This window comes from Astatotilapia calliptera, chromosome 9 (genome assembly GCF_964374335.1).
Source record: "Astatotilapia calliptera chromosome 9, fAstCal68.1, whole genome shotgun sequence".
Lineage (NCBI taxonomy): Eukaryota > Metazoa > Chordata > Actinopteri > Cichliformes > Cichlidae > Astatotilapia > Astatotilapia calliptera.
Window position 1 is genome coordinate 34,254,119 of NC_137430.1, and position 15,021 is coordinate 34,269,139.

Here is a 15,021-nt window from a genome sequence, read left to right on the forward strand (position 1 = left end):
TAGCTGTGAATGGTTAGCCCTGCATCAGAGTGACGACCTGTCCAGGATGTACCTGCCTCTCACCCTGTGGAAGCTGTGATGTCTTCACTCAGGAAGCCATTGAAGAGGTGCGGGCCACTCAGGACAAGGCAAAATGACAGACACGGCGTTCACAGTCACAAGGCTTTTATTTCTCACAACAAAGCTACTCAAATAAGGTTTGATCATTGCAGGAGAGAATCCTTCTGCCACTGTTTCTTTTTACTCACAGGGAGAGGATCCCTGAAGACCAGGATACAAAGGAAGTGTGTTCCAGAAGGAAGAGGACCAGCTCTGAGGAAGCAGGTAAGCTGTAAAGGTGAGTAACTCCCTCCTCAGGTAGGGGAGGTGATGCTGGGAACAGGGAGACAAAAGCATTAGCAGGAGCAGACTATCAGGTTTAGACTGGATGCTCGAGCTGGTCCTTAACTACCTGTGTTTAATGAGGATGATGAAGGGCGGGAATCATGACTCCACCCCTGGATGATGGAGGAAAAGCTTGCTCTGGACTCAGAGGGGGTCACAGAATCCACAACAAACCAGCACAGAACACAACAGAGACAAGGTCCCCATTCATCAGCCGGATCATTTACATGGTTCATGCAGGGACATGTGCCAGTGTCTCTGAAGTGAAAATAATATAACTGATAATCGAGTGACTGTTAGAGTGGAGACACAACATGGCAGCTGTCATCACACTCCATAAATGATCAAAAACTAAAATCAATGTCACGAAAAGCTCATATTTTACATGTAGGTCTTTTCGATGTATTAAATAAAGTTTTAGTTTACATTTTTTATGAAAACCCAGCAATGTTTACTCAGTGAACCCTGATCTGCGAGAGGCAAAGAACACCACTCACTCAATATTGGCTGAAATAGCAGTGAGGTTAATCACATAGAAGCAACATGTACATGAATGGTTTGGTTTCTGTTCTCTTCTTATGATCTTTTAGTTTGAAGTTTTCTCAGAGTCTTTCCTGTCCATCCATCATATTCATCATGGTTACATTCCTCCATCCATCCACTTTCCACTGCTTGTCAGCATCCAGATGTTGGGGCAGCAGTCTCAGCAGACATGCCCAGACCTTCCTCTCCATTTCCACCACTTCCAGCTCTTCCACAGGAATAATGTTATATTCCTAATCCAGCCAAGAGACTCCCCACTGCTTCCTGGGTATAAACAGTCAGATGACACAAGCACGTCTGGATCCTTCCAATATGGAGTAGTAGCTGCTCAGGTTGTTATTTTATCTCTTAAGTGGTGAACATACTCTGAAACTTCGAGATGGACACAACACAACATGTGTGCACAGTCACAGAGCTGGCAGGCATGAGGATATCCACTCAGATCCATAAGTCACTTGGACTTCAGGAGACTCTGGCAGATGTTGGGGAAACTAACACCCACATTAGGCTGAGCTCGACTCCCTTATTATTGTGATACCCACAGTTTATGCCCATAGGTGAGGGCAGGAATATATTTATATCATCTCTTTGTATTAAGGTCTCAACCTTACACTACAAAACACCTCCCACCTGAGGCAACACCTTATTCTGACATCACACTGAGCATTCCCACGTTTTCCACCTACGAACTCTAAAAGATTGGTGCTGACATTTGTGGAATTTTGCTCTAAATAAACCTTAGATAAATATCCTGCAGATATTTAACTTCATTCAGTGTCAAACAAGAAAACAGTGAATGTAACCTGTTAGCAGGTCAGCTAAAGAAAACTGAATTCACACCCGAGTTCACATCTAACCACAGTTAAAGCCAAACCGAGTCACATCACATATACAGACATTCAGTGTGGTTCTCTATGGAGGCTGAAGGCTGTCAAAGGTCATAATTTACATGATATGTCTCCAAATGAGTTCAAGCACAGAGAAATTAGCTGATTAATTCTAAACACTACTGCCTTAAAAAGCAGCAGTTGTTTTTTTAACTCAAAGCCTTCTACGCTACAAGACACATTCATGTAGTACTTTATGCTTTCCACCACTACAGCCAGCTTACACCTATGTCACAGAGAGGCTCCAGCCAAACAGGGACTCGAACGTCAAGCCATCATCTATGAGGGGCCCTCAGTAACCGATGCACCACAACAATGACAATAACTCAGCATTGTCGATAAAACTTGGGTTGATTTTTTGGAATATTCAAACTAAAAACAACCCGTTCAGCACTGTGAGCTGTAAAAGTTGGATCTAAATTTGATAGATTGAAAAGTTTTTCTGTCTGGACGCTCGAGACTCACTCCAAACTGCTCCCACTCTGGTCAGATGCTCTTTATTGTTCGTTGTTGGGCACATCTTCATCATCCATGTTCCTCTAACACATTAAAGTCCTGATCATCATCGTTTCTATAAATATGAAAACTATTCTCTTGAAAAGGAAAAGCTGACAAAGGTTCAGTACCTGCAGACAGCCTCTCAACTTCCATAAATTTACACTATCAACAGTGATACACAGACACGAGCAGTAGTGGTTAACAGGAAATCATGATTTGGCTCATTCTTGTCAAGTAAAGCAAAGAATTCATAACTTTATACACTTTATACAATAAAAGTTCATTCAGAGTATTTCAAGTCAAACAGAAGGTTTTAGTCAGACTGAGACTGTTAAAGAAACTCGTTCAGGAGCTGCAGAGCTTAAACCAAGTCCTTTGGTCCTACCAGTCAAGCAAACTTGCAAACATCAATTGTGAGTCTGAGGCTGTCGGTCTGGATGAAGTGCTGCCTCTGCTCAAGTCAGTGTTTCCTGAAGAACTGACTGTAAAACAATTAATTCCTGTGGGCAGCTTGAATGAAAGTAGAGCACAGCTTCAGTCTGACAGCCCGAGTGCTGATGTCCCCTAGCGGACAGGAGCATGTAGAGCGCCGCCCACACCCAGATACTCGAGGTTCTCTGCTGCTGGGAGGAACAGATGGTTCTCCGCTAACGTTGCATCTTTAATGGTCTGAGGCAGGAAGTCAGCCTGGTAGTCTGGATTATCAAGGCTGTGACTGGTCACCAGAGGGCGCAGTTTGAAGGACGCGTTCAGGTATTCAGGTCCATAGGGCACTTGGGAGGTGTTCAGATCCTCCAGCGGGTGGGGAAGTGGGCCCCAGCCCAGGCTCAGGTCCTCATAATTAGGGTTTAAAACCTTGGAGAGCCGGCTGCTCTGGCTGGTCTCACTCACACTCTGGTTCATGTACTCTGGAAGACAGAGCAGGAAAATGCTGTTTAGGTATTAATTAATTTTCTGTCATGAAGACAGTTTGCTGTCTGGCTATTAATTGATTTACATCTCCTAATTATTTGTCACTGGTCTGAGTTATGTTTGATGATGGATACCGTGGTCGATGAAGTCCTTTTCCAGTGCGCTGTCAGTGGGATCGGTGATGTACCGCAGGGCGAGGCTGTTCTCTCCGGCCGGATGACCATTCTGACACGAACGAAGAGAATCAATGAAACACCTCTGTTTCATCAAAGCACGTTCATTAGAATGAAACACAGAGGAAATAAATAGCTGTACTTCTGGCCACTTATGGCGAGTGGAAGTAGACTGTTTACATTTACTTGGGTCACCAGGGGGCGCCGAACACTTTCTTAAGCACAATGTTTTTTCATGTAACACTTACTAAAATGTTTGATAAAACATATAGACATGTAACAATGTGTCTTTAGACTAGATTAGACTACAATAGGTGTGTGTGTCCATACCATGGGCCGGTCCTTATGGTTACCCATGCCTCTGTAGGGCAGCAGGTATTCGTCCGGGTCAATAACGTCCTCGGTGTCGTCGGTGCTCAGCAGACGAGAGTAAAACCTGCTGTCTGACGGACTTGGCAGGTCCCCCTGACAAAAATAATTAATGTAGTCGAGTTTATGCTATGTAACAGTTTTTTTCTTTAAAGACGATCATTATTGCTCGTTCATTTTTATTATAATGATCATCTTCTGGATTGAAACCAAAGAGAAACAGCTTTGCATTTATTGGAAGTTTGTTTGAAATCATTTTCTCGTGTTTCTTTTGAACCGCTTCTTTCTACACACCGAAACTTTACATTCCCTGTCAGTTCTGTGCAGTTAATAAATACTAATATTATTTCATTTTAACAGTTTACTCATCTATATTCACCGTGTGAGTATGAGTTAGAACACACGTTGATCCCAAACTGCTTAATTCTCTAATAAACAGGAAGTAAAGAGATGAACTGATGATATGATGTTTGTCGGGTCTAATAATTCAACTATGTTCATGTGGTTTCATAAAAAAAATCTCAGCTGTAGATATTTCTAAAATACTTTTTCTCCTGGATTAAATTTATTCCTGTTTTGTGTCTGAATGATCCAGATCGTGACATATTCTCCACGTGCACCCCGTACTGTGATCAGAATTTGGTTCTTTACATTTAAAAAATTAATTGTATCATACTTTAATTCATCATATGCCAGCGCATTCAAGAGGAAACAAAAAGAAAAGACGATGGACGGTTTTCCATATGAAAACAAAATTGTTTTATTTTTCTAATATCTTCATTTTCAAAACAGGAAAAACTGAGTTAAATGTGATCATTAGAAGTAGAAATGCTTTATCTTTTTCTAATCAGTTAACTTATTAATTAGGTTAATTAGGTTAAGTGTCAGCTTCCTTCTTTCATTTTCAGTAAGAAGGTTTTGGTTTATTCCTGTAGTTTTTTGATTACTATAAAAGTAGATTATTGTTAAGGTTAAAATGTAAATATTTTTGGATTGTTAATAATAGAACTGATTGCTGACCAAGTGATTTAGCTCCATACAGAAACACTGAGTCCTATGAGCGTAAATGATTTCTCACAAATGTCACAAATATTCGACCGATCAGACCATTAGCTTGTTTAACAACAGTCCCCCTGATGTGTGTGGTGAGTCAAGAGTTCACGTTCAGCACAGCTTTTGAATGAACAAATGTCTGAGAAATAAGACAATATTAATATTATTACATGTAGAAAATATCTGGACAGTCAGACGGTAAAGGATCTCCATATTACCAACCCTCAGTGAAGAAAATCTTTTTATAAGTGTTATTATACAAGTAAATGACATGAAATCCCTGGTTTACCTGTATGACCAGGTATCTGGACGGGTCGCTGGCCATCTTGGAGAACTCCACCATCAGCTCTTTGAACCTGGGCCGACTGGACGGGTCGATCATCCAGCCTGCAGAAGCAAAGTGGATGATTTTCAGTCTTCTGTACAGCTGAGCTGCTCCAGGCTATATTCGTGTTCGTCATACCAAAGAACTTTTAGTACTTGATGTAGAATTTTTTTGTCTGACTTCATGAAATTTAGACCGTAGCCTGGAGCCATTGTAAGACAAACAGACGCCCGATTTGGAGACATGATGAGTTTTTTGTGAAAAAGCGCCATAACTATTTAAAAGTTTGACACCTTCATGTTCCCATCAAGGCGCAATTTTTCTACCAGCACCACCTGCGTCTCGTCTTACATTTGACCATGATCATGTAGACATCGATGGTGCAGATGGGGGGCTGAGGCAGCCGCTCGCCTCTCCCCAGCACCGTGGCGATCTCGCTGGCCGGGATGCCGTCGTATGGCTTGGAGCCGAACGTCATGATCTCCCACACCGTCACACCTGCAGACCATCGACTGTTAGAGCAGACTCAGTGCTCGGTAAAACCTCCGTCACACAACAACAGACACGATGAAGTAAACAACATGAGTTCAAGGAGGGTTTGTTCCTGATGAGAATTTTAATGATAATGATCATTTTTATTTGCATGTATATAAAAGACAGAAATATGTTCTGGGGTCCGAACGGTGAATCAGTAAGTAAGCATCTTGAGCCTGAACCGTTTTTCTTTCAAATGCCCAGGAGGGGGCAGTCCTGTCAGACTGAAATCTATGAGAAGATCACTCTAATGCTCACTGGATCTATGACATCAGAGAGCATTTTAGGAGTTTATGGTCGACCTCTTGTGTCAGGTCATACACAAGACAACAGCATGTTAATGGTTTCAATTTTAATGTTTCCATTCGAAGTAAAATAGACAATAAAGCAGACGATTCTTTATGGAGGGCTACCTCATGATACTTTATGCTTCCACTTATCAAATTCAGTGTCGTGGGTGGAGCCTATCCCAGCTGTGATAGAACAGCTGTCTTTTTATGTCACAGTAAGAAAATAAATTTTTCAGGTGTAGTGAAACAAGTACCCAGTGGGCCTTGTGCAGGCTAGAGAGCCACAGATTGACCCACCATAACTCCAGACATCACTCTGATGGGTGTAAGTCCACTGGAGGATCGACTCTAATGCCATCCACTTAATGGGAACCTGCGTTAAACAGAGGAAGACAAACACACACAGACAGGTGAGGAACATTTTAACAACATCAACATCCTGTCTGATTTAGTCTTTTGTGGTTTTGTCCTGATAGAAATCAGCTCGTCTCCGAGTGCCATCCACATGAAAACACACCTTTCCTCCATCAGCGTGATATTCCTTCTCATCTGCCGTCAGAAGCTTGGCAAGGCCGAAGTCGGTGATCTTGACGTGGTTAGGACTCTTCAAAAGGACGTTCCTTGCAGCCAGGTCACGATGCACCAGGTGACGCTCCTCCAGGTAGTTCATCCCCTGCACACAAACGTCATGCATGCACACAAGTTTTCAGTATGAGTAAAACCAGCTGTGTGATAACTGGCTGGGCTGCAGCACCAGTATCTCTGCAAAAGAAATGAAGTCCAGAAACTGCAGGTGATGCTGACTCCAACAATCGTTCAGTGTCCACAGATCCACGTGTAAAAATGTCAAAAGTTACAGCAGAAATAAACATGTTTACAGCCTCATACAAAAATGTGTAAATGACTGTAACTCATCTGTGTAAATTGTTTGTTTTTGTTTAACTTCTTCAGGCTGCTGCCTTTAGGGGGCGCCAGAGCAGCTCATCTGCCCCCATCTCCCCCTCTCCCAGCATCCTCATCTGTCACACCAGCTTTTTGCACGTCCTCCTTCACTGCATCCATGAACTATCTCTGAGGTTTTCCCGTTTTTCTCCTGCCATCAGCTCCATATTCAGCACCCACGATCCCATCAGCACACTTTATGAATGGAGACTGCTCTCATCAGGTTTCACTGTGAGCCTCTGACCTTGTACCTTGTGATTTTCCCAGCACTTAAAAATCCAAATCAGACTTAAAACGGACTAAACAGATTAGCACACGGTTTCTTGTGTTTGCATTAATGGGCCTCAGCAGGCTTAAAGAGAGCTGCACACTGAGCTGGCGCCTCAGGCAGGAGAGTTTCTCCTTAGAGGAGGTCTTGCTGACCTCATTTACTCACCTTAGCAATCTGGACACACCAGTTGAGCAGCCACTGCGCCCCAATGCTATCCCTGTGGTGCCGGACATAGTCCAGCAAGCAGCCGTACGGCATCAGCTGAGTAACCAGCTGGACTGATGATGTCAGGCAGATTCCCAGCAGGCGGCACACATGAGGGTGATCCACACTCGCCATCACATACGCTTCCTACACAGACAGCAGTGTTACTGAGAAACATCCACGGGAAAGTCTGAGCTACAGATGCAGCTGTGGAGCATTTTTAACTTCAGTGCGCCCTTTAATCAGCTCAAGATTAAGATCCAACTTTTTTAAACCCCTTAAATGTAAGAAGATATTTGGTGGAGCGACTTAAAATTCAAGACACAAAATACTTAACAGTCACTAACAATGTGTTTGTATAGCAGGAAAAAGAAGAAGCACACAGAGGAGTCTTACATCCAGGACTTCTTGGTTGGCTTTTGGTGACGTGGCCTCTCTGAGAACTTTGATGGCTACTGGGATCTTCACATTCTCGCCTTCAGGGATCCACAAACCCTAAACAAACAAACACTTTATTCTGTCCAACTAGCAGGAGTGCGACTGGGCTGTGGTGCGTTCAAGTCTCAAGTGTTGGATGACAGCAGCATTTCCTCTGCTGCACTCACATGACTAAACATTTAAAGTACCACCATGAGGGGATCATTCTCTTGTATCAAACATATTTACCTTGTACACCGTCCCAAAGGCGCCGGAGCCGAGCACCCTGACCTTCTTAAACTCTGTCTCCTTCAGGATCCTCAGCAGTGCCTGGTTAGGTGCCTGACCACTGGGGGTCAGCGGCTCCACCAGCTAAATGACAAAAGTCATCCAATAGCATCATATGTAGAGAGACTTCAGTTCATATTTTAGAGCTACCAACCAAATCAAACCCAGGTTCATCATTAATGCATTCATTTTACTATCGATCACGTTTTAAATGCAGAATGAAAAGCTGAGTCTTCACCTCTCTCTCCTGCAGCAGGCGGCGTACAGTTCGCTTCCTCTTAATTTGCATTCGTCGTAGCAACACAAAGATGATCAGCGACACAATGACGAGAAGCAGGAGCCCTCCAATCACACTGGCCGCCAGTGTAGAGTGTGCAAGAGAGCTGTGAAGAGAGAGCGTTAAATGATGCTGACAGCATGCAGAGTCATAGAGTCCTGTTCAAACTGGAGATGGCACGATACCACTTTTTTATTCCCTATACCGATATCATAAATTTGAATATCGGCCGATACTGATATAAATCTGATACAGTGCATTTTATAATCGGTAAAACTTTTTTTAAAATATCTTTCTGCATTTTGTATAAGTTCATACTCAAGTAAAAAAATATTCTGTTATACCTGTATGCAAAAAAATACACTGCACCCAAAATATTTCATAGTTCAGCAAAACTGATCAATCTAATAAACTTAAACCTGCTCCATCCTCCCTATTCTGGTATTTTAAAGAGTACTTAGCAGAAATATTAAATAACCAAACTAATGGGGTTGCAAACTCCCAGCAAAATAAAAAAGGGAACCACCCCCCACCTCATCATGATTAATCGACGTAATCAACTTTAATTTAATGTGCGTGTAAAAAATGCACAGAAATCAATTATTTTTCTACAATAATTAAATAGATTCAACATCTTTCTTCAACAGAACTGCAGACTGCACAGATGGTTCCCAAAGGAAAAAGTACTACAGCTTACTAGGGTATATTAGACTTAACAGTTACTATATACAGTAATGGACTTCTATACATTTTACATCACATGAAAACTTTGGTTGTAAGATTCAGATAATTATTTATTAAAAGCTCGACATTTTAAATGAGAATAAGAAAGAAAAGTATGTCTTTGTGCCCCCTTTTCCCTGTTCATGCCCTATCGGCCCCCCTGGCTAAACCATGCTAGATCCGCCCCTGCACAGTTACCAGCGTCAGCTACGTAGAAAAAGATCCTGGTGTAGAAAGTAATATTAAATAAATTCTAACAACAGCTTATCAAGCTTAAACGTGCTGCTGTTGTTCAGCCGCTGGTTTCCTCTTTCTGGTGCAAAGTGGGCCAAAAACAAAGAAGAGAGACGATCAGCTGATCACTGATCAGTTTCATGATTGAAGTAGCAGCAGGAGAGAGAGAATGAGAGACAGACGCCCCATATATATATATTGTTGAAATGCAAAAGTTTATTTGGCATCATCTTTTCTGTGTTGATTTCAGTTAAGATACAACCAAAGATATATTTTTACCCATTGCATCCAGACAATCCAGGACCAGAACACCTGCAGACACACAGACACAAAACATCTTAAATCCAATGTTAGACGCTCTGTTTAATATCAGCTGCTCTGCCGACACCCTCAGCGGGGATTCAGCAGCATGCGCCTCACCCCTCGCTGCAGTTCTGGTGGCAGGACTGGCACTGGCCCATTCTGTCGGCGTATTTCCAGACCAACTTGCCTCCCTCTCCCTGCACACCATGAGGGCAGTGTGGCACGCAGTGGGGGCCATCTTTAACATGGGCACACTGGGAACACTTGTCAGGGCCCTGCAGGTGGGGATGATGATGGGGATGTTCATTTTCTAAACCACGATTTATGATTTTTGTCTTTGTACAAGGACCAAAATATTTACAGAAAAACAAAATGTGCCAAAAAATGTTTCATTCTCAAAGCGAAATCTACAGATTCCTCATGTTTCCTGTCCCGTTGTTAACACGCTTGCTCCTGTATTTTTCTGCAGGATTAATTTAACATCTACTGATCATGCCCTTTTTACCTTAATTTTTGATATAAATCTCAAAAAGAACTAAAAATATGTTTTTAATACACAAAATCTTAAAGATCTGCTTTGAAAAACCTTAAAAAGTTTGAACTTTCAGGTTCAGACATGACTTGAAGAAGAGTACGAAGTATTAATTAGAAAAATCAGCAGCTGTTACAGTTGCTTGTATGCTTTGACTGTCCGATGCTATTTCATACTGTACACTCCTCCTAGCAACAATGGCAACAATAGCAGTAGAAGCTGCACTGACCGGTCCGGAGCAGGTCAGCGACCTGGTTTGCAGCAGACACTCTGGGTGACACTGGACACAGCTGCCATTTACCTCCACCTCTCTGGGTTCCCTGCAGGAGGACACAGAGAAAGATCCAGAGTCAGTGTGCAGAAGCTCACCGGGGGAACAAGAGCTCGGTTTTCTGCACTGATGGAAATTATGGATTTCCTCCAATAGCCACTTAAGGCTGTATCCAGCAGGGGGTCCAGCCCCACAGACTCACATGTTACAATGAATTAATTCATAATTAACTAACCTTCTAAACAACTGTTCAGGGGTGACTTGTTGTGCAGCTATTTTCAAGTATTTCCTCCAGTTTTGATGAGTGAAATTCAGCTTTTTTTATTTGTTTCGGAGCAACCTGCACTCATCTGAATTACTGGTATTTATGTTGGGAGTGTAGTGACTGCAGGGACAATGACGACTTTTACCTGGATGTGTGTGTGCTGTAGAACAAGTTTATTTGATTTTAGATGTTTGTGTATCATCTGTGTTTGTGACATTAATTGTGTAGAGTGTGAATATTGAGAGACTAGGTAGCAGCTAAGGTAGCAGCCAAATTTAGCAGCAGCACCAGGTTAGCTTGGGGTTATGCCTGTAACCTCCGTTCTCTGAGTGTTGGGTGTAGTGATTCTGTAAATTTAGTATTAAATAAAAATATATGTAGAACCTAAAATATTTTCAGCACGTATACATGTCTGTGTATCTACAAAGTTTATGGTTGAGCTAGCTAATCAAGCTAGCTAATCTTAGCTGATTACTTTATTCAGCTTCTGGCTGAATATAAACGGACAGCAGAAAGCCTGTTTTGAAGCCTGACAAAAGGCTTCACAGAGACACAGCAACTGCTTCACTAATGTTTAAAGTCTATAACTCACCCTTGCAGCAGGTTGCACGACACCACACAGCGGCCCTTGCGGTTGAATTGCCGGCAGGACAAACACATGGTGGGCCCTGGACCCCAGCAGCCTAAATCTGTACACTCCGTGTCACAGGTTTGATTGTTCCTCTCTGTGTCGCAGAGACAAGAATATTGTCTTATTTCTCAGACATTCGTTCATTCAATAGCTGTGCTGAACGTGAACTCTTGACTCACCACACACATCAGGGGGACTGTTGTTCAACAAGCTAATGGTCTGGTCGGTTGATCTGAATAGGTGGGCCCACTGGTCTTTCCAAACATAACATAACTCGGGGTTATTCTTCACTGCCACTACTCCGGCACTGACCTCCTTCAGAGAGCGCAAACCCAGCCACCGCAGGTGCTTCAAGCTCACCACGGCCAAACTGTGTTTCCTGAAGAGCAAGAGTCCATAAGAGGGGGGTACATAAACAATACAGAGCCACCATCAGCACTCTTGCTGGTCCAACAACCATCCATCCATCCAACATCCATCCACCAACCTTCTTCCGCTTACCAAATCATGTCATGCTGACACTGATACTGAGTAAAGTCTGAAGTCAAACGAAACACAGACCAAATATCTACATATGAAACCAGTGTTGAGCTACACTTCCATTTGTCAGAGTGCAAAAGAAACCACCCATTATGCAAGCAGATTTATGGGCCCAGAATAGCTCAGAGGTTTAGTTGTCATAGTTCCTTTATAACCTCGGTGTAAACTGTTATCAGTTTGGAAAGAAAACCCACATATTTCACATATTTCTGGTATTTCTGGACAGTGAGACTCACGAGAATGTCGTTCTTCCTCTGATGATCTCCAGGTTCTCAAACACAGACAGAGATGTCAGATTCTTGGGCCAGAACTGAATCACCAGGTAACCTGGACGACACAAACACTGGTTGTTGCTGCAATCTTCAAAACTTTAACAACTCCATGAATCAGAGGGCAACGAACTACAGATTCAGTTAGTGTGACTCCCATTGCTCTCAGGCTGTAGACCTACCAGTGATTTCCTTCACTGTCTTGAAGTTCTCCAGCTTCTCGGGCTCCATGGGTGGGATGTTGTAATGTGGATCCCTGGAATGGCAAATCAGCACAAGTCATTGACACAGAGGACGGCCTACTCAGCTGACTGCACCGAACATGAATAAGTCATTTATTTCTGTCAGGCTAACTTAATGAAGCCTGTGTTTCATGACAGGCGAGCGTTGGCGATGTGCTGAGGTGTGGCTGTGGGTATGATGCTGTTAGCATCCAGCTACCGTGAAGTCGCAGTGTAACACTGTGATGTTTAGTGGGAGGAGCTCCTCACCCAGTGAAGGAGGATTCAAGGATGACGACGTCGCCGTTGATTTTGGTGCAGTCCTTAAACAAGTCAATGTTGGAGGCGTTGATAGCGATGGTGTTGATCAGAGTGCCAAACCTGACCCCGTCACATGCTGCAGGAGAGAAAGAGCTGGTCAGGTGATTTGATTGATTCTCAGGTGTCTCTCACTCGCGCGCTCTCTACCTTTAGGACAGGGTCCGTCACAGTCTTTGCAGCGTTGGATTCCATTCTCCTTCACCTCGTACATCCTGTTGCTACAGGAACGAACACACGAGCCTTCAGTCACCACGTAGTTATCTACACCCAACCAGAAGCAAACAGAGCTCATTAAGGACAAAGACCATGTTTAGGTCTCTAGCTGGAAGCTACATTGTTTTCAACCCTGTCACACTGAGGCTTCCAGGGACACCACCACAGGTGGATGATGTGACTTATGTGTAAGTCCGTACGTGGGCAGGCTTTGACGCAGGTCGCTCCAAAGGTGAATTTGGCGTTGGGGTTTTCGACCACCTGATGAAGTATGGAGTCATAGCGTTTCAAAGGTGGACACGCGTCTTTACAGATTCCGTCATCGTTGAAAGCCCTGCAGGCCTGGAGAGCACGAGGACAGACAGAGAAAACAACCTGTATTTAGTCTTTTAATAAGATGTTTTTTAGCCCGAGTTTTTTAAAACATCAATTCTGAAAAAGTTGTGACACGACACAGTTGTAACATAGAACGCATATCAAATCTTTAAACTGAGAAAATAAGAAAAATATGAGCTCATTTTAAATTTGATGGCAGGAACACATCTGTAAGGTAGAACAGGTCTATGTAAAGGTCTGTGAGCTGAGGCCAGCAGCTGTCCTGCTCTGATGAAGGATTCCAGCTGCTCAGCAGTCCTGGCTTTGTTCATCCTGTTTCTGGTTTTGTGATGTTCCAGATGTTCTCAGCTGGCCCAAGGTCTAGACTGTAGGCAGGCCAGTTCAGCAGCCACACAGCAGGCTGGGCCCAGGTGATGCTAGTCCAGCTGAACTTTCTAAAAATGTGTTTAATTACAGTTTATGAATTAACGAGGCGGAAGAAACTACTTTTTCCCGGGTAAGTTTGGATACCTTTTTTTATTTTAACATTAAAGTCTGTGTGATGATCTGAAACATGAAAGTGTGAAAAATATGCAGAATTAAAAAATCAGCTGTTTTATGTCATGTTCACATCTGGAGCTTCTTCTCTGCATGATGGCGCTCTGATCTGCAGATGTGGAGCTGAGCTGTGAAACCTGTCACTGATCTCCATCACACAATCACACCTGCTATTAATGCAGTGCTGTCTGAGTCCCCGAAGTTCACGTCTATCCAGTACTGATTTTTACTGATCGCTCCAGATTCTCGGAATCTTTTAATGATCTTATGTATATGTAGATAATGAAATATTCAGAGTCTTGTAAATGTGTCTTTGCTGATTGGTGAACACCTGCCCGTCTTGTCCTGTAAAAATCTTTGTCCCAGACATGCAAACTGTAACTGCAGCAGTGCTGTGTGAGGATTAACACTGACCAGGCAGTCGGTGGCCCGAGGTCCAGTGCAGCCCGCAGCACAGTGCTCGTTACAGCAGTCGACGGGTTTGGGCCCCCGACACCTCCAGCTGCACTGCTCTGCACACAGCAGCTTGGTGACTGACAGAAACAGACAGAGAGAGAGACAATCGACACGTACCATCATGTGACTTTGAACGACTGTGTGAGAGCAGGAAGGAGTGTGTGCTTACATCTCTGACAGTGATCCTGTCCTGCTGCCCAGCACGAGCTGTTATGACAGCTGGGGTCACACGTCTGACCTGGACACACGCACACACACACACACACACACACACACACACACACGCGCACACACACACACACACACACACACACACACACACACACACACGCGCACACACACACACGCACACACACACACACACGCACACACACACACACACACACGCGCACACACACACACGCACACACACACACACACGCGCACACACACACACACACACACACGCACACACGCGCACACACACACACACACGCACACACGCACACACACACACACACACACGCGCACACACACACACACACGCACACACACGCACACACACACACACACACACACACACACACACACACAGAGAATTATGAAACCCTTCAGATCACAGCTCAGTGAGCAAAGGCTGAAAATCTGAATCTCTGCTCTGCGCACATTTCTTTGGAAAGTCGTCCTTGGTGAACACCACGCTGTAATTGCTGGCCTTGTCCACGATGTCCCACCAATCGATGGTCTCTATGTTGCACAGCAAAGGATTGCGGGTCACCTTTACACCTCCTTTCAGGATCTCTGTGAGGATAATGAAGCAGAC

At 43.7% G+C, this 15,021-nt stretch overlaps 1 protein-coding gene across 1 annotated transcript in view; it reads right to left on the reverse strand.

Annotated features, from left to right (window-relative positions):
- Positions 1-148: 148 nt before the first annotated feature.
- Positions 149-15,021, reverse strand: part of LOC113029559 (melanoma receptor tyrosine-protein kinase-like) — a 41,072-nt gene continuing 26,199 nt past the window's right edge. The window contains exons 4-28 of the mRNA XM_026180470.2: positions 14,865-14,999; positions 14,389-14,457; positions 14,178-14,296; positions 13,091-13,232; positions 12,825-12,938; positions 12,627-12,753; positions 12,318-12,391; positions 12,103-12,193; positions 11,506-11,705; positions 11,288-11,420; positions 10,389-10,479; positions 9,745-9,902; positions 9,604-9,636; positions 8,329-8,473; positions 8,052-8,174; positions 7,782-7,880; positions 7,347-7,532; positions 6,486-6,641; positions 6,266-6,341; positions 5,496-5,642; positions 5,109-5,206; positions 3,728-3,862; positions 3,359-3,449; positions 452-3,220; positions 149-372 (exon numbers count right to left, since the gene is read on the reverse strand). Of these exons, the coding sequence (XP_026036255.2) occupies positions 2,877-3,220; positions 3,359-3,449; positions 3,728-3,862; positions 5,109-5,206; positions 5,496-5,642; positions 6,266-6,341; positions 6,486-6,641; positions 7,347-7,532; positions 7,782-7,880; positions 8,052-8,174; positions 8,329-8,473; positions 9,604-9,636; positions 9,745-9,902; positions 10,389-10,479; positions 11,288-11,420; positions 11,506-11,705; positions 12,103-12,193; positions 12,318-12,391; positions 12,627-12,753; positions 12,825-12,938; positions 13,091-13,232; positions 14,178-14,296; positions 14,389-14,457; positions 14,865-14,999 (3,086 nt within the window). The 3' untranslated portion in view covers positions 149-372; positions 452-2,876. The remainder of the gene's footprint in view (positions 373-451; positions 3,221-3,358; positions 3,450-3,727; positions 3,863-5,108; positions 5,207-5,495; positions 5,643-6,265; positions 6,342-6,485; positions 6,642-7,346; positions 7,533-7,781; positions 7,881-8,051; positions 8,175-8,328; positions 8,474-9,603; positions 9,637-9,744; positions 9,903-10,388; positions 10,480-11,287; positions 11,421-11,505; positions 11,706-12,102; positions 12,194-12,317; positions 12,392-12,626; positions 12,754-12,824; positions 12,939-13,090; positions 13,233-14,177; positions 14,297-14,388; positions 14,458-14,864; positions 15,000-15,021) is intronic.